Source organism: Pangasianodon hypophthalmus, chromosome 20 (assembly GCF_027358585.1).
Source record: "Pangasianodon hypophthalmus isolate fPanHyp1 chromosome 20, fPanHyp1.pri, whole genome shotgun sequence".
Taxonomy (NCBI): Eukaryota; Metazoa; Chordata; class Actinopteri; order Siluriformes; family Pangasiidae; genus Pangasianodon; species Pangasianodon hypophthalmus.
In genome coordinates this window covers 3,302,639-3,329,414 of record NC_069729.1, presented here as the reverse complement: position 1 = coordinate 3,329,414, position 26,776 = coordinate 3,302,639, and the positions used below count along the sequence as shown (strand labels likewise).

At 41.2% G+C, this 26,776-nt stretch overlaps 1 protein-coding gene across 1 annotated transcript in view; it reads right to left on the bottom strand.

The window, feature by feature from the left end:
- Positions 1–26,776, bottom strand: part of suclg2 (succinate-CoA ligase GDP-forming subunit beta) — a 96,503-nt gene that overhangs the window by 3,991 nt on the left and 65,736 nt on the right. The window contains exon 10 of the mRNA XM_026935483.3: positions 5,263–5,383. Coding sequence (XP_026791284.1) covers positions 5,263–5,383 — 121 coding nt within the window. The remainder of the gene's footprint in view (positions 1–5,262; positions 5,384–26,776) is intronic.

Genomic DNA, 26,776 nt, shown 5'->3' with positions numbered 1-26,776 from the left:
AACACGTCTCCCGCACCGGGCAGCACCAAACAATCAATCGGATAATTTCATTAGCGGAGGAACAGGGCGAACTGGGGTGTGTGTGCTCGGTATTGAGTGTCTGCTGCTCTCCGTTCCTACACGATAGTGTGAGGAGACACAGAGGACGTGCAGAAACAAACACAAACTGAAAAGGATCAGAAATCTTGTATGTCTAAAAAGCTTCATCACTCTCTGATGTATCACTCTCTGTCAAAAAAAAAAAAAAGGCCCCAAAAAAAAAAAAAAGCCCAACCACCGCTTCAATAATAAACGCACACACACCTACGTACACACAATGTTAGGGGCTCACACCATTCGAGGATCACACTCAAATCCCACCACTAGGTGCTGCCAGAGACCTACTCCAAATCCTCATCAATCCAAAAAAAAGAATTATCATATTTAAAACACTACCAGGAAAAGTTCAGTCTATAGTCTATACTTATATACACCTAAAACATTGGAAATAACTAAGATTATGTAGATAGCGTAGATTAAATATACAGTATAGCAAGGTTATTACTAGGGCTACCCAATTAATCAGACTTTAACTGTCAGTGCAACTTTTGAGCTCATTACTTAATTCAACGTAATAAACTAATATCAGTCTAATAACAGACTAAAGTTAGATAATTCACTAACATTAGATGTAATTTTTTTTATTGACTATTAACTACTAATAATTTTAATATTAAATACTTTTCATTGCATGTTTCATTGTATAATGTAGCAATTTATTAATTGATTGCTAATATATTGATTTTGTTTATATACAGAACAGGTTTTTAATTTTCATTCTTATCATGTTTGCTCTTGCAACATGTGAGGTAGAATTTCTTAAACAATTCTTAGTTAGTACTATTTTTGAAGAATTTGAAAAGCATCCACCAGCTTAAAACAGTGATCTTAAACAGTTTGTATTTTTTTTTTGATACTTTAAGTTAATTGGACGAATGGATTCGCATGCACAGACATATCAAAAGTTGTTTTTTTCATGAACACACTAAAACAAGACAACTAATTGCAAGTATAAATGCAAAGTTGCCTATTTTATCTTTACTGTGGTTTTTTTCATGTTGACAAGCTTGACTTGTAGAACCCATGGAAGTGGGTTACTGTATGGGTCAGAGTAGACGGTGCAATCTACACAAGGTTTCTTGATGCCACCCTTCATGGCAATTAACAAAGATTCACGGCAAACCATTTTAAATGATTTAAATTCCTAAAAGGAAATCTAAGGTCCATCATTAAATTAAGTCCTGAAGCGTTACAACCTTGGAAAATTCACTTGTTTCAGCTTGAGGTACTTGGTAATTAGATGGTTTGAGTCATGTATGGCAGAGCTGTGCTGACAAAAGCTGAGGCATGTTCTATTTCAACATCAAGAACTTCTACATCAGAAAACCTCAAACATGAACACTCAGCATGACAAGAATAGTCTTTGCCATGCTAGCCGTGTGCTATTTCTTGTTACGGCTAATATTATCTCTTGTAGTTCCTTTTTTTTTTCAACCGGAATGGAAGTAAATAAATGAAGGCAGGTCTGGTGTTAGGTTACCATGCCTCTTCCCAGCAGCAGCGGGTGTGTGAGGTCTCAGCTAGCGGACTGGAAAAACAAACTATGAGGTCAAAACAACCAAAATGCATGTTTGGTTTGCTGATGCTAAGCCAAGGATATACAGATAAGTAAAGAGATATAAAAGGCGGACAAACGTCCAGACAGGCACCTGCTTGTAGGGACATATGCAAACAGACACAAAGATCAAGACACACAAGTCAAACAGGTTGTGTGATGTCTCAGGTGGAAATCAATGGCCATCTAATACAGCTAAACTCAGACTGAGGAACCATTTTATAGCACTCTGTCAGCCATGATCAGAGCCCACACTGAGAGACAGGCACGGCTATCGATCTCTCTGCACCATGCAGACACACACGCACAAACATCAAGCATCTTTCACTAGCCAAATCATTTTTTGAACTCAACGCGACCTTTATTGCTTCAGTTTGAGAGGTGCTGCTGAGGTACCCCGTGGAGGCTCTACACCATAGACCTCAGACCTCAAATTCTCAGTTGGAAATACAAATCCAAACTAAAGTAGCTACTCCAGGTTATTCCATATTTCTGATTGATTTATGATTCAGTACATTATCCATATCTACTCTAAGAGGCTCTTTCAAGGTACAGAGGTTTACTACCCAACTGTTGATATGAATCACACTTAGGTTCCCTAGAGTCCTCTATCTGATATGTACTGCAAAAGCTAGATAACAAACTCATGTGGGATCATTCCTATTTTCACTGACCCCTTATTTTCCAATTCCCTATGATTCCAATGGTCCTATGTTCTCATGCCTCAATGTTCCTAATGGTCCTATGTTCTCAATGGTCCAGTGGTCCCAGACACCAATGTGGCCAGGTGCCCTTGCTTCTAGGTGCCAGTGTTCCCAGACTCCTATGTTTCAAGGTTCCCATGTTCCCCAGATTGCTGTGTTCTCAAGGTTCCTACGTTCCTTTTGTCCACTGTTGTGTATCCTAGGCCCATCTTGTTTTTAGGGTCCTGTGTTCCCAGCCCCCTATGTTTCAAGCTTGTTCCCAACGGTAATTTGTTCCCCAGGGTCCTATGCTCTCAAGGTTCCTATTTTCATTGTGTCCTGGGTGTATCCTCTGTTCCCAGGTCCAACGATTCCAGGGTTCTGTGAATTGAGAACCCTGTGTTTACAGGGTCCTATATTTCCAGAAGCATACATTTCTAGAATCTTGTGTTCCCAATATTTCTTGGACCTTAGATTACCAGGATCCAATGTTTCCAGGACCATATGTCCCAGAGTAATATAATCCCAGTGTCCCATATTCCCAAAGTCCAATGTTTCCAAGGGTCCTATGTTCCCAGATTCCTATGATCTCAAAGTCCAATGTTTCCAGGCCCCAATCTTACCAGAGTTCTAGAATCCAAAAGTCCCATATTCCCATGGGCTGATATTTCCAAGGCTGCTATGGACCCAGAGTCTGGGTTTCCTGGCACCAGGGTCCCAAGGGACCATGTTCCTAGAGTAACATATTTCCAGTGTCTTAGGTTTCCAGGGCCCAGTATTCCCAGATTGAAAACACTACTCCCCAAGCCCAACTTTAAGTCCTATGTAGTATAAATCTCATATATCATGAATATAACATTAACTCCACTCTACATAGTCTGACATTGTATGTTTAATAAGTAATACCTAAAACCATATTTGTTAAATTAGCTGGATGGAAGGTAGATTTGAACACACCATTTTTAAAATTAGATTTGAAAATATAAGAATGTTTTGAACTCCGGGAAGATATTACCCTGGGAACATGGATACAGCCCTGTTGATGCCAACGCAGCAAGGTAAGAAAAACAAGATATCTAACAGCTCATATTTAAATGTCAAATATCGAGTTTATCAGGCTCACTGAAAGCAAAGTCAGAACTAATCTTTCTGTAGCTCCTGCTCTCCATGGAGGTAGAGGGTCTCTCAGCAAGCTAATGTGCTAGCAGGCAGCATGACTCTGCTATTTTGTGCCAATTATACTAACAATGAGCCGGAGCAGGCGGAGTGCTCTGCGTTCGCTAGCACCTAGCATTAGCATACCCAGGTGAGAGGTCACAAATCAGCGGCTATCTCCTTCGTTCTTTTTGCCAGTGCTAACGACTGTTACAATGTGTAATGCATGCTAATGATGCTCCCTTGTGTGGTACCTCTTGCGTGTGGGTGAAAGTTGGGGAGTCCAAAGTCAGCCCCTGTGAAAAGTTTCTGCTGATTATAATGAGCACAGTGATGAAAACATTATTATGTGAGGACACAGCATTTAGCAACAGCTAACCCCTTGGCTGCCTCCTGACAGACTGCTAGCTGGGTATAACTAGCATTGTTTAAGAAAACTGTTCCTGTGAATGGAATTATGGTCATAGTTCCCAACACGCACAACCAGATTGTGCTGGGTGGGTCAAGATGGGAAGAGCTAAATTCAAATTAAATTTATTCCTTGTCAGTAACAACTTTATCCTAGTCAGTGCTCCAGGTATCCTGGGAACAGTGAGCATGAGGCAGGAATACACCCTGGATAGCACACCAGTCCATCACAGGCACCATGCACACTTAGGGGCAATTTAGAGTAGCCTTTCCACCTACTGGCTTGTTTTTAGGATGTGTAAGGAAACCGGAGAACATGAAGAAAACCCATATGGACATGGGGAGAACATGTGAAACTCTACATAGCCAGTAACCTGAGCTCAGAATTAAACTGGGGACCCAGGAGCTGTGAGGCAGCAACATTACCTGCTGCACCAAAATGCCACCAGTTTCATTAAATTTAATTTGTAAATCGCAAGCTTGGTGATATGACAACCATCTGCCTGACAAAGTGCTTAAAATACTCGTTTTAATTAGACATAACTGTTAGCAAGATCAGCTAAACTAGCCATCTATTTAAATGCAGCACTGCATTAAGATAAGCCAGCTAGTTGTTGTTGTTGTTCCTCTTTCAGCTGCTCCCGTTAGGGGTCGCCACAGCAGATCATTGGTCTGCATATTTGATTTTGGCACAATTTTTATGCCGGAGGCCCCTCCTAGCACAACCCTCCCCAATTTTATCCAAGCTTGGGACCGGCACTGAGAGCGCACTGTTGCACACAACCCCCTGGCCGGGAATCAAACCCGGGCTGCAGTGGTGAGAGCACTGTAGCCTAACCACTAGTCCTCCAGGGACCCTGTTTGGCTAAGCAGCATTTATTTGAATTTAGTAAGTTGTAGATAGTAAGTTGCCACATAAACAACGTTAAGTAAATTATTTTATTATGTAATTAAAATTAGGAGACGTGTGCAAGCAACCTACAAAACTAACGTTAGGTAAAACCCCGTAGCAATGTTCAATGGCAAGCTGACTCACCTAGATAATGTTAAATGAACCATTCTATTGTGTAACTAAGCTTACGTAAACAGTTTTATGCTAACAATCTGGCTAGATAAGATTAGATTTTTTTTGTGTAAATAAAACAAGAAGCCATCATTGCTCTCAAGCCACCAAGCTACTGTTAAGTAAATTTTTTTTACTGTATCATCAAAACCAGGAGCCAAGATTGCTAACAAGCTATCTAGCTAACATCAGGTAAAGTATTATATTGTGTAACTGACGCAAGAACATGCTTCACTCAACAAAATCAGAACCTGTCAGCGCACACACACACACACACACACACACACACACACACTAACCTTCCAGCCGGACAACCAGGGGCACCTTGAGCTCCAGCTCTCTGCAGGCCTTAGTGATGCCGTTAGCGATGATGGCACAGTTCACAATCCCGCCAAAGATATTCACCAGGATGGCCTCGACCTAACAAAAAAAAAGAGCGAGAGAGAGACAGAGAGAGATGAAGATGGATAAACACTGAGAAGCACAATAAAACTGCTAGCAAAACAGACACAAAAGAAAGTTTATATATACACCGGCATCACGGTGACGCTGGGTAAGCGCGTAAGCAGCGTGACAGAGGTGCATAGAAAAACCTTGTCTGGGATGGCACAACTAAATGCCTAGATTCAACAATATCCTGTTTCCATCCACAAATAACAAGGAGCATAAAACAACAATATGATCCCGTGTGTCTGGAAGGTTCTGCAGCTTGCTAACGGAGATAAGAACAGGAGTGTGGCTATACAAAGTCCTTGTGAAAAAGCAGACAGGAGAAATTGAGCTTCAAACCTGTGAGAATCCGGGAAAGGGAAAATATAATGTGAGAGGCCAAGGTTAGCGCTATCAATCGGGCCGCAGTCAGGTACGGGATTAGGATAATCCCTCAAAAGCTACTAAACAGATTACAGTCACATAATGCAACAATGATTTACATTCCTGTCCGTGAGGACGCATAGAAGTAGACGCTCAGGAGTGCACGCTTCAAAAACACACGCGAAAACCTTTTTCATAATGGCTAGTCATGTAAATAACCTACAGTGCCTACTTGAGTAGAGCGAGATGTGATTAATTTCTGTGATGTGTGCTAATCAGTAGGATCAAGAGCAAGATGCGCTAATGCTGTTTACACACACAAATACACACACAGTTGGGGGGGGGGTAGGAGTGCTGTACTGTTACTACTATTGTCACTGAGTGTCTTTTCATGGATGCTAATAATAAAATTACAAACATTAACTAATATTGTCTTATGCTTATCTGAATTCCTTATGTTATCAGAAGTGTTCATGTTAAGAGCATACTATGATAAATGGTATTAAAGACTTTTTTTTTCTTTTTCAAAACAAATCAGGATAGAAATCTCCCAAATAAATACTTACTTTAATTGTTTTTACTTGTCATGGACAGTAACTGTGAAGCTTTATTCCCAACCAACCAACAAAAATATATAAAACGAAGCTAATAATCAGCTTAGTTTGTACATTTAAACACATTCATGTGTGCTGTTACTGTAGTATTTTTATTATCATTACTTCTGTTAGTTATCTGATTATTGATATGTTTGCTGTTATTATTATTAGTAGTAGTAGTATTACTAGCAGCAGTAGTAATAATAGTAGTGGTAGTAGACTATAGTATTAAATTGAAAATCAAAAATCAACTGAGGGAAATACAAAAAGTGAGAAAAGGGGAAGATAGAGATAGGCAGTCAGAGAGAGAGAGAGAGAGAGAGAGAGAGAAAGAGAGAGAGCGAGAAAGTACAACAGAGAAAGAAAGAGTGAGAGAGAGACAAACAAATAAAATCAACTGGTGCCATTTCTTTTGTAGTTCACAAGTTGATCTGAAATCGGTTAAAACGGTTAGGATTGCTATATTGAGGCAGATTGTGAAGTGTGTGATAGGTAGAGAGAGAGAGCGAGAGAGAGAGAGAGTGTGTGAGTGTGTCTGTGTGTGTGATGCACCAAATGCTGAATGAGGATCTGAATACTCTCAAGCTGAGATCAGATCAGCCATAACTGCACAATTCATGCTCCTGCTGCCCCTGACCTGACTCTAAAAGCCTAAGTAGCCCTCACACACAAACACATGGACACGGACACACACGGACACACACGGACACACACACGGACACACACATGGACACACACATGGACACACAGGGTATATCTGGTTATGATGCCTATGAAACATTTCTCCAAATAATCTCTACTGATCTGACATTTCACAGCATAGCATCTAAGTGTGAGTGTATGTGTGTGTTTGTGTACATGTGTGTGCGTGTGTAATCTAAAGTTACAATAATTGGTCTAAAAAAGAGACAGAAATATCAGCACTGAAAGTCTGCTCTCGTGTGTGCTACTTTCTTGGTGCCATTTCCTCCACTATCTGATCTGAATCACCTGCTCTGATATTTTATCTGCTTTAGGCTTTCTCCCTGTCTGAAGTCTCCCTGCAGTCTCGTGTCCTGACACCAGGGGGCACTGCAGATCCAGGAGTCTCGTCCCCCTGCCCTCATCTCGTCTCTCATGAGCACTCCATTTTTCAGTCCTGGCGTTACTGAGGGCAGCCATATTTCTTTCACCCATGCGTTTCCTATTGACATCTATGTATATTAATGACACAGCGGGTGATTTATGCGTCGTTGTAGCCAAGTCAACGCAGTTCATAAAAATATTGGGCATGCTCCGCTCCAACTGTCTGTGAATGTGTGGGAAGGGAGGATCGGTTTTCTGTGCGCTAAGACATTTTCTTACAGCTGTTGGAAAGCCTCTCAATAGTGAAAGAGTGTTCGGGAAAAAAAAAAACAGCAGGTTGAAACAAGTTATTAATGAATTAATTAATTAAATTGCTTCCCAGTGTGCAAAAAAATTCAGTGATGAACATTGCTGCTGTCTCTGATACATTAGTGATATGAATGTTGGTGATTTTTGACAGATTGAGGACTCAAATTCCTGAGAAACGGACAGGGACTGATCTCTCAATGACTCAGAGCTGCTTATTGTTTTTGTGACCTTGACAAAAAAAATCTCAGCCCTCGGCTGTGTAATTTTCTCAATTCTGTTAGGCAACTCCACAAATCTGATCCTCATACAAACAGTAAAGATTAGAGTGTTATTTTTGGATATTTATATACATGTGTGTTGTTGTCATTATGGCAACAGTAGAAAAATCACTGTCGCTGTATTAAGCCAGATTTGCGCACTTATTCAAAATAGTGAAATATCACCCCTCAGGTAATCACAGAATAATGCACACTTTCCATCTGAGTCACGTGACTTCATTTCACGTGAAGCCTGTAAAAGGGCCCACCCACTCGCTGAACTCAGTATCTTATACTTACAAAGTCTGGCTAATATTTTGTTTTTTTGCTCACAAATTTCAGGTTTAAATGCAAGCTGAAGGTCCGTTTTAGTAGTAGTAAAATTTTGAGATGCATAATTTGCACTGTACTGTACTTTGCCCGGTTTCCTCAATGTTTTAAGCCATAGTTAGCTAGAATAAGGCTGAAAATAAGAAGCTTCTGCACTACAGAGAGTGAAAAACCCCGCCCTCAATTTCACCGTAATCAATTGCACAGTCCCCCCCAATATGCCACTATGACCATTCATTTTAACCGAGGCTGGATTCACATCTTTATTTGCAGCTGAACTGTAAAGTGTGTTAAAATCGCAGGATATTAGGTAGCTCAGCAGCTACAGCTCATTTCTAATAATTGGAAGGTTACAAGTTCAGATCCCAGACCTGCCACAGAGTCACTGTTCGATCCTTTAATAAAGTCCTTAACCTTCAAATCCCTCAGCTCTATCACCATGCTTAGATTAGATTCTGTAAGTCACATTCATTAAAAGCATCTGGCAAAATGTATATTAATAAATGTAAATGCAGCAGATTTTAAAGTGCGGCGTCCCAATTGTGCATTTATTACAAGTTTCACTTTATTTAAATACCAATGACAAAAGCATTAAAGATGAAAAGGACACCTGTGTTCACTTCAGGGAGGCACAAAAGGCAAAGGCAACAACTGATTGCTGTGTGTGTGTTTGCTAACTTTTGTATGCATTAAAGCAAACATCTTACTTACACTAATGTTAGATGGCAAATCAATTTAGATCAATTCCTGCCCCAATTAAGAGCCGAACACAACGGCGCTCTGACTGATCATCGAGCCAAAACATTTAATTAAGCCAATTAACACCCAACTAGATCAATTTGGTCAGCTGACACCTAGTAAATTGCCCATGCAAGACTCGTGGCACTAATAATAAAAAATAAATTCTTGCTGCACACAGAAATACTAGTACAACATGCCAGTGAAGATGTTAAACAAGACAAGAAAAATCTACCAGGGCGTGCTTCAGGATTCCAGCACTGTCACAGGTTTCAACCGTAAACTTGCACAAGCGACTCAAATTTCAGATAATAAGGTCATAGCGCCCATGGCAGAACAGCCTGTCAAGGTGTTTATCCTTCAAACTCAGGCGGAACAGCTGGAACGGGCTTCAGAGCTCAGGAAAACAGCCTGCTGTCTGTACGGAAGCTCTCAGAAACCTCTCTCTCTGCCACATCCACTCAATAAAGCACAAATCCCTAGGGATTCCAATAAGCAAGAGCGATTTTATTCGATTTCATACCAAGTTGTAATTAAAGCTACAAGTACTCAAAGCTCATCCATTTCATTAGTCATAAATTTTCTTTATGTGTACACAGTTACACTTTTGCTATAGTGAAGATAAGGATTGTACACGTGGATGGTGTGGTAAAGCTATTTACGTAAACTACTGATAAAAATACAAAGATTTGTCTTTGTAAGGCAATGTACTTTACATCCAACCCCCCCACAGGGAAACATGTACACCTAGGCCCAATTTAGAGTCACCAATCCACCTACCTGCATGTTTTTGGGAGGTGGGAGGGAGCCAGAGAACCTGCAGGAAACATGGACATGGGGAGAACATGCAAAACGGAAAACTCACACAGACAGTAACTCAAGCCCAGGATCGAACGAGGGCTCCTCGTTTACTGCTTCAAACCACATCGAGTTAACTGGAATGATCATTTAACCCCCAAAATGGGTAATTTTACATCTGTATCCCCCAAAATGGGTAATTTTACTCCCTAAGCTCCACCTCCTAAAGTCTGACTACCAGAAATCTGGAAGTTAAAGCATATGATTATTTTTCACATTTTTAAACACCTTTCAATTTTACAAACTTAACAAACAAGATACATAACCTAATTATGCTGAGTGTATTAGTGGTATAGGTATATGAGGTATAGATTTAGCCTTGTAGCTCCAGAGCAGAACTAAAGAAGCAAATGTCAGACACTTGACTACATTTGCAATAATGATATAACACTTAAACGTGATCTTTCGCTACACTATTATATCACTGTCAACAGAAAGGCTTCTCAGTGACTCCACAGCCTTTGTTAGACAAATGCTAACACTTTCTCGTTTCACCGCTCATCGCTTTGGACAGATATTCCATTTTAAGTGCCTAATCCAGTGCAATTCAAACCTCATTTAGATCCAGTGCTCCGTTAGCTAATGCACACGACACCAGATCCAAGACGCCATTGCTGTTGGTCAGCCATTTTTCACAACTGCCAGCCACTGTGATGCCTATACCTACTCCGACAACATGATCAGGGTAAAATGTGATTACAGCAAATTAGACTCGCCTACAGTGCAGAGGAACACCCGTTCCATATCAAAGCCCTTAAATACAACAACACTCCTGTTTTTTTTTTTTCTTCACTTGAGACTGGGGGGCACGGCGCAACCATTATCACTCGCAAACACACACCTAATGCACACCTACACAAGCCACTAATCAGCTGGCGGAAAGGCATCTCTCTTTTGTTAACGGCTAACAGATGCTGGATGCTGTTCACGTCATTGTTCAGCTTATCTCTGGAACCCAGCCGCTTCAGTTAGCCACCGCGTTTTAGCACCTTTGCTAACCTTCAGCCACCTTCCGAGACAGGCTAAAGTTAGCTGTGAGGTTTGAAGGGTGTAAAATGTTTCACAGTGAGGAAAATACATTTAGGCGGAGCGGATTCCTGTCGTTTTAACCCATCGGAAGACTTCAGTAATGGTGTTTGTAATGGGTGTGCAGTAGCTAATAGGCAGATGAGCATCCTGTGTACTGCATTCTTATCATTAAATATTAACAAACAAGCAAAGACGAGCTTCTTGAAGCTGAAACTTCAAATCCAAAGGCATCTTTTCAGACGTTGTAATGTTTGTCTACAGACAACTCCACAAACACACAATGAATTGTCAACTTTTGTGCATCAGTGATAGCACAGCCGGAGTGATTCGGGATATATATTTTTTTGCCTTGCAACTTCTTTTATATTGCTGCCATTCGATCAAATCTAGGAGCTATTTTTCAGTCCCGTTAATCCGCTCCCATTGGCTCGGCTGCTCGTCTGCCATGGGACACTGAAAAGCATAGAAGGAGACACAGAAAGAGAGAGATGGCTTGGTCTGAGGCTGTTATTGGGGACCGAGATTGGCCCTGGCAAAAAGGGGATAAGAGGGAAATAATTATCCAGTCTGCTGGAGCATGACAGCTCCTCCTCTCGCCTCGAGTGAGAGAGGCAAAGCATCGTGTGAAGAAATCTGTTCGGAAACCCACAGAAACATGCTGTCATCACCATCCCGACACCGTATCCCAAACCACCTCTGTGTGCGCACTAAGGCCACTTTTTTTCGCACTTTCCAGTAATTTGGAAAGATGACAGCTAATGTACCACTCCACACCACAGGGGGCAGTAGACCAAACACCAGAAAAGACAACGAAAAAGCCTATTTTCCAAATAGTATATTACGTCTGTTTTGTTTCCTAAATGGGTTCTACGTTAAACCTTATGGATTCCCTCAGAGCAACAAACCAAAGATGCTTTTTATTTGTTTATTAAATAGCAACGAATGCGTGCGACTTGCTGTGCAAGGCTCTCTATCATCTACAAGACTGGGTGAAATTTAAAAAATATGAACTGTGAACAATTTCAGACTTGGTGTGCAGGTTACCACAATGTATCACAAGCTCAGACATTTCTATTGTTAACTAGCTACAGCAGTCGAGAAATCAGATACTCGTGTCCTCGAGAGTGCTGTTTGCTTGTCTTAAAGAAATAAGAGAACTCTGCCTCTTGCTGGCTTTCATTGCCAATTCAGCACGAGTGCTAGCTACAACAAAAACAATACATTGAGTTTGGCCACTGATGCTTGATTGCGTCCGACAGTCAAGAGTCAGAGTAAAATCGCTGCTTTCTTCTGCTTTTCCTGCAAGCTGACTTGGAGATGGATTTATTATTGTCCCTAGTTACCTACGTTTGCATTCACCACGTTCCCTTGCTCCAAAGTAAAATACTGAATTTCAGATTTTTGCGCAGTTCTATGTAAATCTGTATGAATAAACCGTAGATAAGCCATGTTTAAACTCACACACAGTTTCCCAAAACAACTGGGCCTTTTCCAATACTGAAGACATCAATGTGACACCACTAAGGTGCCTTTCAACTCAAGGTTGCACTATTTACTTCCTGTCCACACTCTTAGTCATGTACTGATGACTAAGCAGCGCTAAAGATATTTTCAAGCCCTAGTGCCGTCAAACTGAGGATGATTAGAGAGCCTGCGACATCACTGACTGGAGTCGTGGAGTTCATAACAGCCTTCCAGTCCTTACTTTTTTCTGGCACGTGAGTGAGTCGCAGCTGTCTCCGCTCTCTTTCTTTCTTTCTCTCTCTCTTTTCGATTATCCTTCTCTCTCCGAGACTCTCTCGCTCTTACTCTCTCCAGTGAAAAGAAACTAATCAAGGCAGAAATAGATTTGCAGTCTGGGTCTGGAGGCGTGCGTGTGCGCAATGAAGACTGCAGTGTCCTGGTGAATTGATGCTCGAGTCGGTCATATCCGCCTCAAGGTCTCCGACTCGTTGTGTGATGGTGGAAGGGTTGTGAACTGTGACAGCTACGGCACGACGCGGCCCATCACGGATGAGCGAGAGCAGCCTTTCAGACCGGCTGCCATTCAATTCCCAGCACAACAGCACAGAAAAGAGTCTCAGACTAAGGTTTATTAGGATGAGAGTGGCAGTGAAACGCAGACAGATGCACAGATGTCCACACACTGATGAACACACCAAACACACAGACTGAGAAGCATTAGAAACAGATGATATATGAACATACGAACATATTATATGAAATTGTGAGCTTTGGGACTGTTTTAGTTCAAATGAAAACAGGAACATTGGCATGTCTTGGTAACGTTCTTATATTTATCTAGTCATTTATGAGAGTTTGTGCTTCTCAGGAGTTCTTTGGATAGAAGAGGGACAATATGAAAAACGCTTTACATGTTAGAAGGAACTTTAAGACTGTACAGTGTGACAATGAAATCAGAGAGAAACAGATATTTTTTCAGAGAAAATTGTATTTCTATAATTTTTCTTAACTTCTAAAGACTCTTTTAAAATGCATTTTTAAATCCAACCAAAAAATCTCTTGTCCTGCTGCTGCAATGTTATCTGAGACCTGATGCATTTAGCACGCTGTAAGTTTCTCAGTTTCTGACTTTCTATGAGGGTTTTGTACATGTTATGTCATTTAAGGTTGAAGGAAGGAAGAAAGAAAGAAAGAAAGAAAGAAAGAAAGAAAAAGAATGAAGGAAAGAGAAAGAAAGATCCAGATATTTCTCTCCATCTCTCAAAGTGTTTCTCTCCCCACCTTTTTCAAAGAATGCACACTCTGAATTCTAGACAGGAAGACTGAGGGAGAAACAGAAAAAGAGAGAGAGAGAGATGGACAGAGAGAGAGTGTGAGATGTGAGATGTAACCTTAGCAAAAGGCCAGCATATGAAAAGGAAGGGAAACATAAACCAAGTATCAGTGTGACACTCACGCAAAAGGCAAGAAGACAGAAATAAGCAGCGATGGAAATGACGGAATCAGAGTGTGAGCGAGTCAGGAAGCATGAAGAGACAGCAGGTGATAGACAGAGAGACAGAGAGAGAGAGAGAGAGAGAGAGAGGGAGAGGATGGCAGTCGAATTGTCACATGTCAGTCAGAGCTGAGATTTCATTTCCTCTTGCACACTCCCAGCATGCCACACACACACGTGCGCGCGCGCACACACACGCATGCACACACATGCGCACGCACACATGCCAGCACTCCAAGCTGGCAGACAGAAAGATTTGACGAAACAGGAACAGCATTCACTTCAGACATACACACACCCGTACCTGAGACATCCTTCGGATGAGGAGGACTAACATTTCTGTCAGAAGGACGTCAGACGACAGATTACTCACAAAGTGAAGACGCTCCACTACACACAAGAAACCCTGCTTTACGCTGGACGAACAGAGACTCGCTGTGTGTCTTACCACGTCCCATCCTATCACACCTCTGAACTTCAATTTATAAGAGCTGCAGAGAGATGTCTTGAGGGCTTACACAACGATTCTCTCCATCTATCTGTGACTTTGTGTATTATAAACACTACCTGTTTTTCTTATAGCCCCTCTAATTATTAATAAAGCTATGGCAAGTGCACAGTACAGCATTTTAGCACATTCTCTCTGTTCATTGTTAAACTATGTGTACACCACAGCGCTGCTGAATTCTCAATTCTGATTGGTCCATGGGTGGTGATTAATTTTCTAGAACATCAGCTCTGACGGTGGTTTAAACTGTTGTTCAAACCAAAAGTTCATTTTAACATGCTTGTTCTAATCCGTTATCATTTCTATAGTAAGAAATTAATCACAGGGACTTGTACGACAGACGCTCCACAAAGCCGAAGACTAAAAATAAACAGATTACAGAACGTGTTGTTATTTAACAAAGAAAAATGTGTAATCATTGACATGGTGAAGTTTTCTGTAAGGAGACATTATTTAACATTTTTGGAAGGAGTCTCCAGTGTCAACGCTTCAGAACATTCAGAAAGTCTTCCGCCACGGGAAAGTCTTCAGAACTTTGTTTACGCTTTGTATTTTTCGGTAATGGCAAAGTGACAAGCTGTGTTTTCTGTATTATAACTACAACAGAGAGAAAAAAAGAGGCTGACGAGGGAACAATTGTATATCGATATCGTGACATACGTTTCACAACATTAAACGTAACTAGGAACGGATTAAAAAAAATAATAACTAGAAAACAGCTGTGGTATAAGGGGAATAAAACACTTCCTGATGTGCTGTTATAGGAAAATAATCAGCTTCAACGTGCCAGTTACTTCGTGTTAGGCTCCATCACACCACCCCGTCACTGATTATTTTCTTATAACAGCACACCTGCAAATAATTTTTCCTTAGATGGTCAATGCAAATGAAGTTTTGTCCCAGTTTCTCAGCAAAGTTTCTCATGGAACTTTAATTGCAGAGCAGTACACAAAGTTGCTTCATTGATTAATTCATGCATATGAAGAAAATTCCACAGAGAAACAGCAGTGTACATTTGGGTAATAAATAAAGAGGTAAAATCACAGAGAGGTACACAAGATGCTTTAGTCACATAAGCAACTGCTAGTCTGCTTGTTTTGCGAGGTTCCAGTCCTGTCACTTCTGTCACAGAGTTCATGAGAACACAATAAAGTCTTCATTCTTTCAGAGCACATGACCAAAGAAACATTCATGCTCTTCATGAAGCAACATTTTAGTACGATTACAGCCAAACCACTAGCTGGCATTTTCGTATTTGTATTTAAAGCCTGAGCCTGGGATTATCTAGAGTCTTGACCTAACCCATCTTTTCGCAATGTGTGGGTGGAGCACAGACTGTACAGGCTCTTAAATTTTACAGCAGCGTATTTTTCCACACAGCAGCTCCCTCCATGCTGCTCCGAGCCACAGTTACTTTATTAAAGTGAAAGAATGCATAATGGTGCCGAACGGCATGCATAATCACCTCAGAGAACAGCCACAACAAACGGGGCATAGCATATAAAAAAACGACACTCCCACTCTGTTCGCTGCACCACACGCCCAATCAAGATTAATTTATTCTAATGTATTCGCGCAGAAGGTCAATCATCCAAATGATTTCGAATGCCATTGCATTCGATCTCATCTCACAAGCCAATGAGGCGTCCGCAGGGCAACAGCGCTACTTTTTGCAAGGCAAATCATCTTCGTTTAGTTACAGTTCAGAGGTTCGTTTTGGCCTTGGTAAACAGTGATCACTAACAGCACTCATAAAAGACCAGATGGGACACGCAATTGCATTTTATATAACATGGCACAGAATTATCCTCACCAACTCTCTCTCTCTCTCTCTCTCTCTCTCTCTCTCTCTCTCTCTCTCTCTCTCTGTGTTTACCTTTTTGCCATGCTGATAGCGTTTGAAGTGATAGATGTCCTGATCTCCTCATAGTTACTTGTATTATTCTAGGATTATTATTGTGTATTATTATTCCAAATAATCCTATAGATTCATAAGATCCTAGTCAGGTCCCCCATATTCCAGTTCCTGGGTCACCACATTTCCCCAGCTACATGTTCCCAGAGTGCCATTTTCCCACATCTACATGTTCTTATTCCAGATCTACATGTTCCCAGTCCGCACATTTCCCCAGCTACATGTTCCCAGTCCCCACATTTCCCCAGCTACATGTCCCCAGGACCCCATATTCTCAGAGCTAAATGTTCCCAGGTCCCCATATTCCCACATCTACATGTTTACAGGTCCGCTTTTTCCCAAATCTACATGTACCCAAGTCCCCATATTCCCACATCTACATGTTTACAGGGCCGCATACTTCCAGAGCCGCATGTTCCCGTGTTTCCAGCATCCTAAATTCCCAGATCTATTTGTTCCCAGGTGCAGGTGCTACATATTCTCAAGTCCCTACATTCCCAGATCTGGATGTGCCCAAGGGTCCAGACTTCCAGACTGACATGCTCCCACGTTCCCATATTCCCAGAGCTACACATTCAGATTTACAACTTCTCAGGTACCCATATTCCATGTTCCCAGGTCCCCATCTTCTGGGACCTACATGTTCCCAAGTCCACACGTTCCCAAGACCCTTTGTTTAAGGTTAATGTTCTCAGGGGCCTGTTTTCAGGTAAATTCCTTTGCACATATTTATGACCAGTTGGTGGAAACTTAGGCTTTCAGTCCTTGTATGATTGTTACTCTTTTAAGAGTTCTAAGCCTCAATTGCATCCTGCCTCATTTGTAAGTCACTTTGGAAAAAGGCATCAGCCAGATGAATACATATAAAATGTAAATGTATATGTAAATTCAAAATCCGCTAATCAGGAAACTTGCAACTTTACAAAGTTTTCTTTCACAACCTAAATTAATGAAGACTTTTCTACACAGTATTTCACTGATTAAAATGGAAAGAAAAGGCCTTTTTTTTAGTTTTTTTGTGTCTGAAAGAGTTCAGTAAGCTCTATGTAATGTATTGTGCTGTATTTGCAGTATAATTTAATACCCATGCTGGTGGAAAATCAGCAGGGAAAAAGTTGGGCGAGAGGGCCTGATAATTCACTTTTCTGCTCCTGTTTGTTGCGAGAGGCAATTTGGTGGGATGAAATAACCTCGCAGTTCTTTAATCCAGATAGATGGAAAGCTATTTTGATATGGCTGCACCGTCCCCCAACCTCACACCTCCCCCTGAGCCTGTCCTAAAAATAGGGCCTTTTAAGACGACTAATTTGTTATTCATCTGTTAAAATCACTGTATCACTGCACTTATTGAAATGCAATGACTGCCTTCTGCTCAGCTCAGTCTAAATGAGTAATTTAAAAATTGATAGAATAGCACATACTGCATGCTCGCTCTCATTCTCTCCCCCTCTCCCTCTCTCTCTCTGGCTCCATGTCTAGGCAGTCTAGGGAGAAGCTTGTTAAACTCCCTGAAAAGCACAAATCAAGCCTAACATATGGACGCAATCAAGATTTGATTTCCAAAAAAGCCAGAAACATGGATACATAGAATGAGTGGGTGTGCTGGGTAGCTCTGGCCTGCTGTGCTGACTCTGTGTGTGTGTGTGTGTGTGTGTATGTGTGTATGTGTATGTATATTTATTATGTAAAAAAAGAAAGAAAGACACACATTCAGATAAAGAGAGCGATATCAGTGGCTGAACTGTTCAGGAAATAGCAAGTTCAAGGGCATCACCTTGCATCTCCACTTAATCAAGCCTCACATGTCAGCCCCCACCATATAAACTTTTAATATAGAATTGAGTGCAAAAATAAGCATACTTTTGTGTTAGCAGCACCAACAAGACATCAATAATGAAACAAGTCAAACTCAATGCCAATGGCTTTGACAGGGATGCCACCAACAAGTCTGCTCTTTTTTTCTCAGTATTGTGCATGCAAGAAATACCTTTGAAACATACCTCAAATATGAAGAAAGTTATTGAAGGAAAACTATTTCAGAACTCAAAATCTAATCCCTTCATCTGCTGTTTACAATGATAACCCCATATAAATCCTACAAACATTCAACCACTCGCTCTTCAGATATCGCGGTAACAATAATCTAAACAGATGGACAACCCAAAAACATAAAGCCTCCCCATACTCAGTGGAGGAGGCATTAAAAACTGCAATTACATTTAAAAATTATTGCAAAGTTCCCCATTCAAATAAAAAACAGTGGTATGTGCCATTTCTTTCATAATACTTGATTACGCCTCCCCTTGCCTCAATAACAGTGCCAGTCCTGTCAGGTAAGGATGTCCTGAGATAATTCCTGTCACTTTCAGCCCATTCTTTCACTAACTGAACCCACAGATTTGGCCACTTACAGTCTTCATCCTGGAACATTTTCTGCTTTTCTGCCTAGACATTTGCATTAGCATTTACGCTTGCTCATTTGGCTGACGTTTTATGATTGAGACAGGATGCTGCGCAGGTGAGGGTTAAGTGTCTTGCTCAAGAACCCAACAATGGTAGCTTGGTGAAGCTAGGATTTGGGGTCACAACTTCTCCAGAATCACAACTTCTCCTTCTGAAAGGCATCAAGCCTTAAACGCCTGAGCCACCAGATTGGAAAAAAGTCTTCTAGATTCCAACATCACAATTCAGATTACATCAGTTACCCAGAGAAGCTGTAGTCAGGTATTATTAAGATCAGTGCTGAGGGCTCCATTAGGACTTGAGTAAAGAAACAGGAGATTCCACATTTACTCAGCAAAAGGGGTCAGACTGAGCCCTTTATCCTCCAGGATACAGACAGTGAGGGAGCGAGAAGGAGGTAAAATAAAGGATAATAAAAAAGAGACTAGGAAAGTATGGTAGATGACAGATGGCAACCTCAGAAAGAATCCGAGCTGAAAAGTGGGATGGATATTAAAAGAGGAAGCACAGCAGAAAGAAGAGCAGAGATTGCCACAGAGGCCACAGTGACTGTTCTGATTTATTCTCCTCCTCTAAAAGTGGCGTCTCCCATCACACTCCTCGCAAACGCCCACGTTTCCCATCAGCCTCTGGTTCTGATGAGAAGCCTCCTCCAAAAAAGATGAGCTCCAGTGATTACAAGCACAGACAGTTTTCTAATTATTCTGTCAAACATCAGTGCGGGAAGTTGAGGAAGCTTCCTCCAGGCCCTGATGGACGCTGTAATCACTTCTGCACTCCCAAACAGAGCTGCCATCGCACGTAGTACGACAGGTCCAGACAGACGGCTGTGCCAAAAAGTGACTGTAGAAATGTGGAAATTCTCTATAAGCTGATAGTCCAAACCCCCAAAGCACATGAAATTGACAAAATCATCCTAAAATGTCCTCTCCATCTGTGAGGAATCAAAGTTGGGATGCTTCAGTCTTTAATTAATCAACTAATCACTCTACACTTGGGTTCCTGATAGATCCTGCACTTGGATGATGTGTATAGAATCAGAATCGTTTTTTTATTTGATTACAATTTGCCTTCACTCAAGGGAGGCTGTAACCAAGTGATCCAGCTTTCTGTAAATGGAATAAAGCCCTATTCTGACTGGAATAGTTTTACTTAGGGAGGTGGGGTAATATAATTATTATTGGAGTATTGCTTGGATTTTAGCCCCATCCGAATCCAAATGTAATCTTTTTCGCACTGTGTGCACGTACTTTCTATAAAATAACCAGTGGAAACAACCCTGTCAGTAAAGATTCTGTTACATCCGGTGGGGAAAAAAAGGCTTTTCTTAAGTATAAAGACGCTCCAGGAAGTGCTCTCTCTTTTCTAACGTCTCCCCCCGAAACCAAAACAAAACCAAGTATTGACTGAGTTTAAAACTCAGAACAATAAGATATAGACGATGTTTAAAAACACACGTCAGTGAAGCAATGATTCAGGGTTTTTTTTTAGGTTCCTAACACAAGCCTACACACGCATTATGGTCATGTGGCCTACCAGTGATCTGGCACAACCTGTGAAGCCACATGCACTGCAACAAGCACTTATAATGAAGGTCAAAACAATAATTTTAAACAGAGATCACTCATCTAGAGTGAATCGATCACAGACGTCTTCCGGTAATCTTACTCTATCCAAATAGTACTTTAGACAAAGAAACTGAGATCTGGTCCACTGTGTGCAGTGAAGTGCATTCATCAGTGCGTTAACAGATAGGGACGTCTGTTCCTAGATGCGGTCCAGATTATGTCCATCCCTTCTTTGCTGCTCTCACAGCAGCCGCCAGGCCCATGAGAACCAGACAGAAAGTGTGTCACAGGAGGGCACGTTTAATATCTCACCTCCATCTCTACTCAATAACAGGGTCCAGATGAACACTCGAATCCATGAGGGAACAGCACCACCAGCCTGCTTCATACACTCTACCTGTCTTCTTGTTTCACAGGAATGGGAACCTTTGACACATGTACTTTTATCAGCAATTAAACAAGAAGGTGTAGAATATGAACACAAGCCAGAGCTGAAATTCCAGGAAGACTGACGCAATCAGCAGCGCATTGCTCGCAAAGATGGAAAGATATGGTTGATTTGGTAAAGCATCAGCACAGCAAAGCAACAACAAGCCTAAAGTCAACAAGAAAGAAACAGAAGAATCATCTTATGTTCACATTCTGCAGAATGTTTGTCAATGTAAATTTTTATGTCACATTGTATGTAACAGGGTCTTCAAGAACAGTGTGAATGCATGCATCCTGTCCCCCCTACCCACATTTCCCCCAATTTGGTCATTTGCCAATTCCCACCCACTAGCCAGCTCACCCCATCACTCACCCCAGGATGAAGGCTAGCATGTTCCTCCTCAGAGACACATGAAACCACTAGACCTTTTTGAACTGCTACTCATACTACATCTCAGGGCAGATGAGCACATTCGTGGGAAAAGTGATATCTGCCCTCTCACCCATACATGAACTCACGGATGCCCATGATTCGCTAGTGTCGCTCTGATTGACAGGTGAGACAGTAACACCTTCTCACCTGCAGGTGAGATAGTAACAACATTTTGCTGTCTGGGCCTCCCAGTCATGGATGGCTACAGCATTCGAACTCAAGATTTCCAGACAACAGTGCGAACGCTTTTCTGTTGCATCACTCGGGTTTACAGCTATTCTTTTTGCCAGAGCATCCACTATAACCAAATAAAACCTCAGTGCAGAGTTTGCCTATAGATGACTACTCAGACACTACACATCGCACACAGCTATTATTTATTTTGCTACCTTTTGCACTCTTGGTCACATACTGTGACTGCACATATTCCAGTGTCTACACTCAGAATCTGCACTTTACCTACATACTTACTAGGCATACATACCAGTTCCTTAATATATTCTGCATATTTTGTATGTATTTTTTATTTGTGAATAATCACTTCCGCCATCTTTCTTCTCCTCCTTCCCCTTAGCTTCTTATGTATATTTTTTGTATTGCACAGCTAAAGAGTACCTGAGGCTCACAACAAGCATTTCAGTGTACTGTCCCTGACATTTTGGGCACATGGCAAATAAACTTGAAACTTAAAACCTGATGTTCAGTAGGTTTTGTTCAACTTGATGCTAAGACTTCATCACATCCCAGACTTTAGTAACTGTTCTGCATAGTCAATTAATTTCCTCAGATTTATCAAAATGTACCTAAAAAGATGTAAAATGACAAATATTTCCCAATTTGTTTTTGACCGCAAGGCCTTCTTAAAAACTGGCTGGTGAGCCGGAAACAGCCCTCGGGCCGTAGTGTCTATTCCTGATCCATCCCCATTCTGCAGTTAACCCCTTAACCCCTGTTTTTCCCCAAGGCAATGCCGCTGTGCTAAGCGATACTGTCTGGGAATTGCTGATGCAAAGGTACAATTTTTACTGTAGAATAGATCAATAAATATCACCACATTTACAGCTGGAGTCTACAATGTGACTGTACATTGACTCGGTCAGAATGTCAGGAAGAGGGTGGGTAAAAATATCACAGGCCCCTCTGAAAGCAAAACTCTGGTGAAAATGTTGAGAACAATGGGGGACTTAGGGGAGTGCAGTTACAAGAAAAGAATCAATGATGGTGTGGTGTGATGTGGCTGGACATGCAGCGGAGTTCATTATTTTCCAACACAACCTTGCCAAAGAAGCTTTTCTTTTTTAAATTAAAGAATGACATACTTTCATACTTTTTGTCCTTTTATGTCCACAAAACAAGTTTCCTGATTTCACATAAATTTCCTGATATCACATAATCAACAACTTCTGAGCAATTTGAGAATTCCACAGTGCTGAGAATTTAATGCAATATAATACAATGCGTCACCCACAGACAACTTACCTACAGACAACAGCGACAATTTCAGTTTGCTTGAATTCATTTTCACTTCCACCAGTTCAGGAGATGAACGCAAGTTCAGTTCACTGTTTCGCCTTCCTCATGCGCTCTATTCATTTCTTTGTGGCATTATTATATTTCTGTGTATGATTATGGCTGAACTGATATTGCATATTCTCCAAGTATCATGACAAAACTGCAATTGTGAAACATTTACACAAGACAAGACACGCAGGGTGATTCGTTCACGATGCCACCTGTTCATTGAAGTGGGTGGGACATGTCGGCAAAAACGACGATTCCTTGGCACGCTGTTATTACATGACAATTCTGATGTAAAATACTGAAAACATACACAGTCACCAGCACATCAGGTACTAGATTGGTGTACCTGAAAATCTGGCAGCTCAAATAATCCGTCATGTAATAAATATAATCAAGGAGATGAACAGATTCCAAACAGCAAATACAATAAATGCGATCAATTCCGTATATTTTTATTTACGCCAAAAATAAACCGCACCATTAACGCTTTGCAAAGCTTCAAGTTTCAAGTCCCCATCAAATGACTTCAGAGTCACGATTTGATTCTGTACGTTGACGTATTTCCTTTAAACAGGAAGCCGGAAGATTTTAATTCATAGCCTTTGTTCAGCTCTGGAGAGAATTTCTCAACTCTGCTTTCAACCATGTCTGTCTACTTTAACAAGAACAATACCCAAGAAGCTGTGTGTTTCTGCAGTTATGCCGTACATGTCTGAGCCAAGGTCGACAGTCAGTGGCACTGATGCTGACAAAGCGCTGCAGGGGTGTCACATCTAAAGGGTTAGATTAAATGGCATTACTTAGAGAAGCCCTGAATAAAGACAGAATCATGTTCTCGATCAGTCTGGGGAAGAGAAATTCCAGCGTTGAACAGCCCCACGTTGGTAAAACACTCCTCTGGAAAGTGTCTGTCACATAACCACCAATTCCACCCTTTTCAAAATGAATAAAGTCTAATCATTTTTTCTCAGCCAAGGGATGGTTGGTAAGGAGAGCAGTGGGCAAAAATCACACAGATAAACCATTTTTGCTGCTAAAAAGCTGCTACTGTACAACAAGGCCCTTCCACGCCAGTATTTCAGTATTACCGTTTGAGGGGGCGGGACATATAGACATACAGAACACAAGACAACTGTAACTGGCTTCCCCAAAGTGATGAACTATAACAAGTAAAAATGAGAATATCTTTGAAACAATTAAAAAAAAAAAATAATCTACAGCGCATCCCAAAAGTCTCCATACACAGGGGAAATTCACACGTTTTAGCAAAACGTCTTCCAAAGTTTTTCATTCTTACTTTTTATATATATATATATATATATATATATATATATATATATATATATATATATATATATATATATATATATTTTTTTTTTTTTTCTTTTTTTTTTCGGATAGCCTTTAAGAATGCCTTTGACAAAAGAAGAACGTATTGAAATCGCTCTCATAGCTGGATCGGGAAGCTGTCGCAAGGTTGTGATGGACTTTAACAAGAAACATGGCGAGCACATCACACACGACACTGTTACCAAACTTATTAACAAATTCATAAAGACTGGAAGTGTTGAGGACCAACCGAGAAGTGGACGTCCACCAAGGCACAACTGACATGCTGCTGGCATCCATAGTCCACTATGTATGGAGACTTTTGAGACACTCTGTAGATATATCATCATACTGGTGTCCAAAATTGGTGTCTGAAAACTCACTGCATGTAATGCCACTGTGTTCATGCCATGTTTTCATTTAAGTGATAAGTCAGGAAGGAGTTGTTAGCAACACAGAAGAGAGAGAGAGAGAGAGAGAGAGAGAGAAAGAGGGATGGGCCATTTCAGATTAGCAGCCGGCTAATGAAAAACAATTGTGATCTCGGTGGTCTTTCCACTGCAGGAGTAAAGAAGGCTTCAAAATCAGACAAGCACCTCATCTGAGATTAAGCCTCCGAAAAAGCCAATTACACCCACAATAATACCTATGAAGTGCTCTCAACACGGATCAGTGATCACACACACACACACACACACACACACACACACACACACACACACACACACACACACACACAGAGAGAGAGAGAAGGGGTGGAAGAAAGATGGAGAACGAACAAGGAAAACAGACAGAAACGGACAGAGTAGAGTGATTCAGGGAATCCAAAATGGACATCATGATGCTCACAACACCTGGGATCAATCGTAGATTCATAATTCACATATTACAGCCATCTATCGTAGCAATATTGCAATAATCATTATAGAATGATATATTGTGCAGCCCAGGCAGTAGGGCAGAGAAATATCTAATCTCATACAGTCTCAGGACTGGACATCTGGAGACAGGTATACGGAATGTCTCCCTTTGATATCTCCAATCAGGTTAGAGATTTCCTGACACAATGATTAAACTCGGAGTGTGTAAGGAGTTCGGATTCGGGTCGGTTTTACTCCGCCGAGGTTCAGAGGCCAGGGAAAGCGGAAAAGCGCAGAATCCAGATTCTCATCTCCTGTGCCAAAACTCATCAGCTTAATTATGGCACAGATCCCATGCCTTAATAGGGCTCCTTCATCCTCTTAGAGAGAGAGAGAGAGAGAGAGAAAGAGAGACAGAAGCGTAAAGAGTACACACACACACAAAGACACACACACACACACACACACACACACACACACAGAGCACCATCTCTCAGAGCTCCATCCATCATAAACAAACCACTCCTGTAATTCTTCCCCTGCTGAGAGCCTGTAACTCAATCCAACACACTCGTACAGGCTCGGGCACAGCAACACACACAGGGAAGGAGCAACACAATCAAGACCACAAACACTACGGGTGTAAAGCAATGCCTCTATCTGTATCTAGCCACGTTTGCATTTAAACTCAAAATGGTGTGTGAATTCTGGCTCTGACAGTTCCTCAACCTCAGCTACATCACTCGAGTCCATAATCCACTAGACAGGTCTTCTTTTAAAATCCTGCTCGCACAGTTATTATTTATGTTTTTGTGTTCGTATCTCCCTGCGATAGTTGGTTGAATTTCCCAAAATATAAACAACCCAGTAGCCTAATTTAAACCACTGATTAGTTACTATGGATGTAAATTTAGCATACGTTATTTTTAAAGGTTCATTTATTTCGATACTAGGCCTGGTTGAAGAATGCCTCAGTAGTCGACTTGGGTTAGTTCACGTAACATTAGCTAGCTTGTAAGTGACCTTTGCTAGCTACTAAATGTCGGACAGCTACTGCTGGAGAGGCAGGTTGGAGAGCTTAGGTCATCTAACTAGTATGTCTAAGTTATTATTCTGTCTAATTAACTGTGCTAAACACTGCATACAGCTAGACTCGATGGGGTCAGATGATCAAGTCTGCGATCGGCTGATCAAATCAAACTCCTACTATCTGATACCACGTTAGACATTTGCTGGCAATCGTAAGTCACAGTTCTAAGAAATAATGCTAACAACAAGTGCTAATTACGAACAAACGATAATGCTTCCAGTTAGCATGACATCAAAATAATTAGCATTAGTCCTAGAGAGATTTAAATTACTAGCTTCCCTTTAATGACACCAAGCTGCTCTCAGATCAGGACAAAAAGGAAAAAAATTACACTTCACCTTTATTTCGTGTCATGTCATATTCGTAGCTAAGACTTGTTCTGACGGATATTCTGTGATATTCCAGAGGAAGTCATAAAACCCCAGAGTTCAGCTGTCAAGAAAAGATGTTCTAGACATCAGATGTAGAGTACCGTACCTGACTGATACACACAGATGAGGAAAGCCTCTCAGGAAGTTTGCAAGTCAGAGAGATAAGACGTTACGTAAGTGAAGATCCAACTGCTTGAAGAGGTCATATGTGTCATGCACGTAATAACCCTGCATCGACAAACGGAGCACGTAAGGACGCAGTAATTACATTGCAAGCTTTGATATTTTATCCGGTGTGAAACCGAGCATGTGATTGAATTACGGCACACAGGACCTCATCTGAACAGCTTTTTTCAGCTTGGTGAAAGCCAG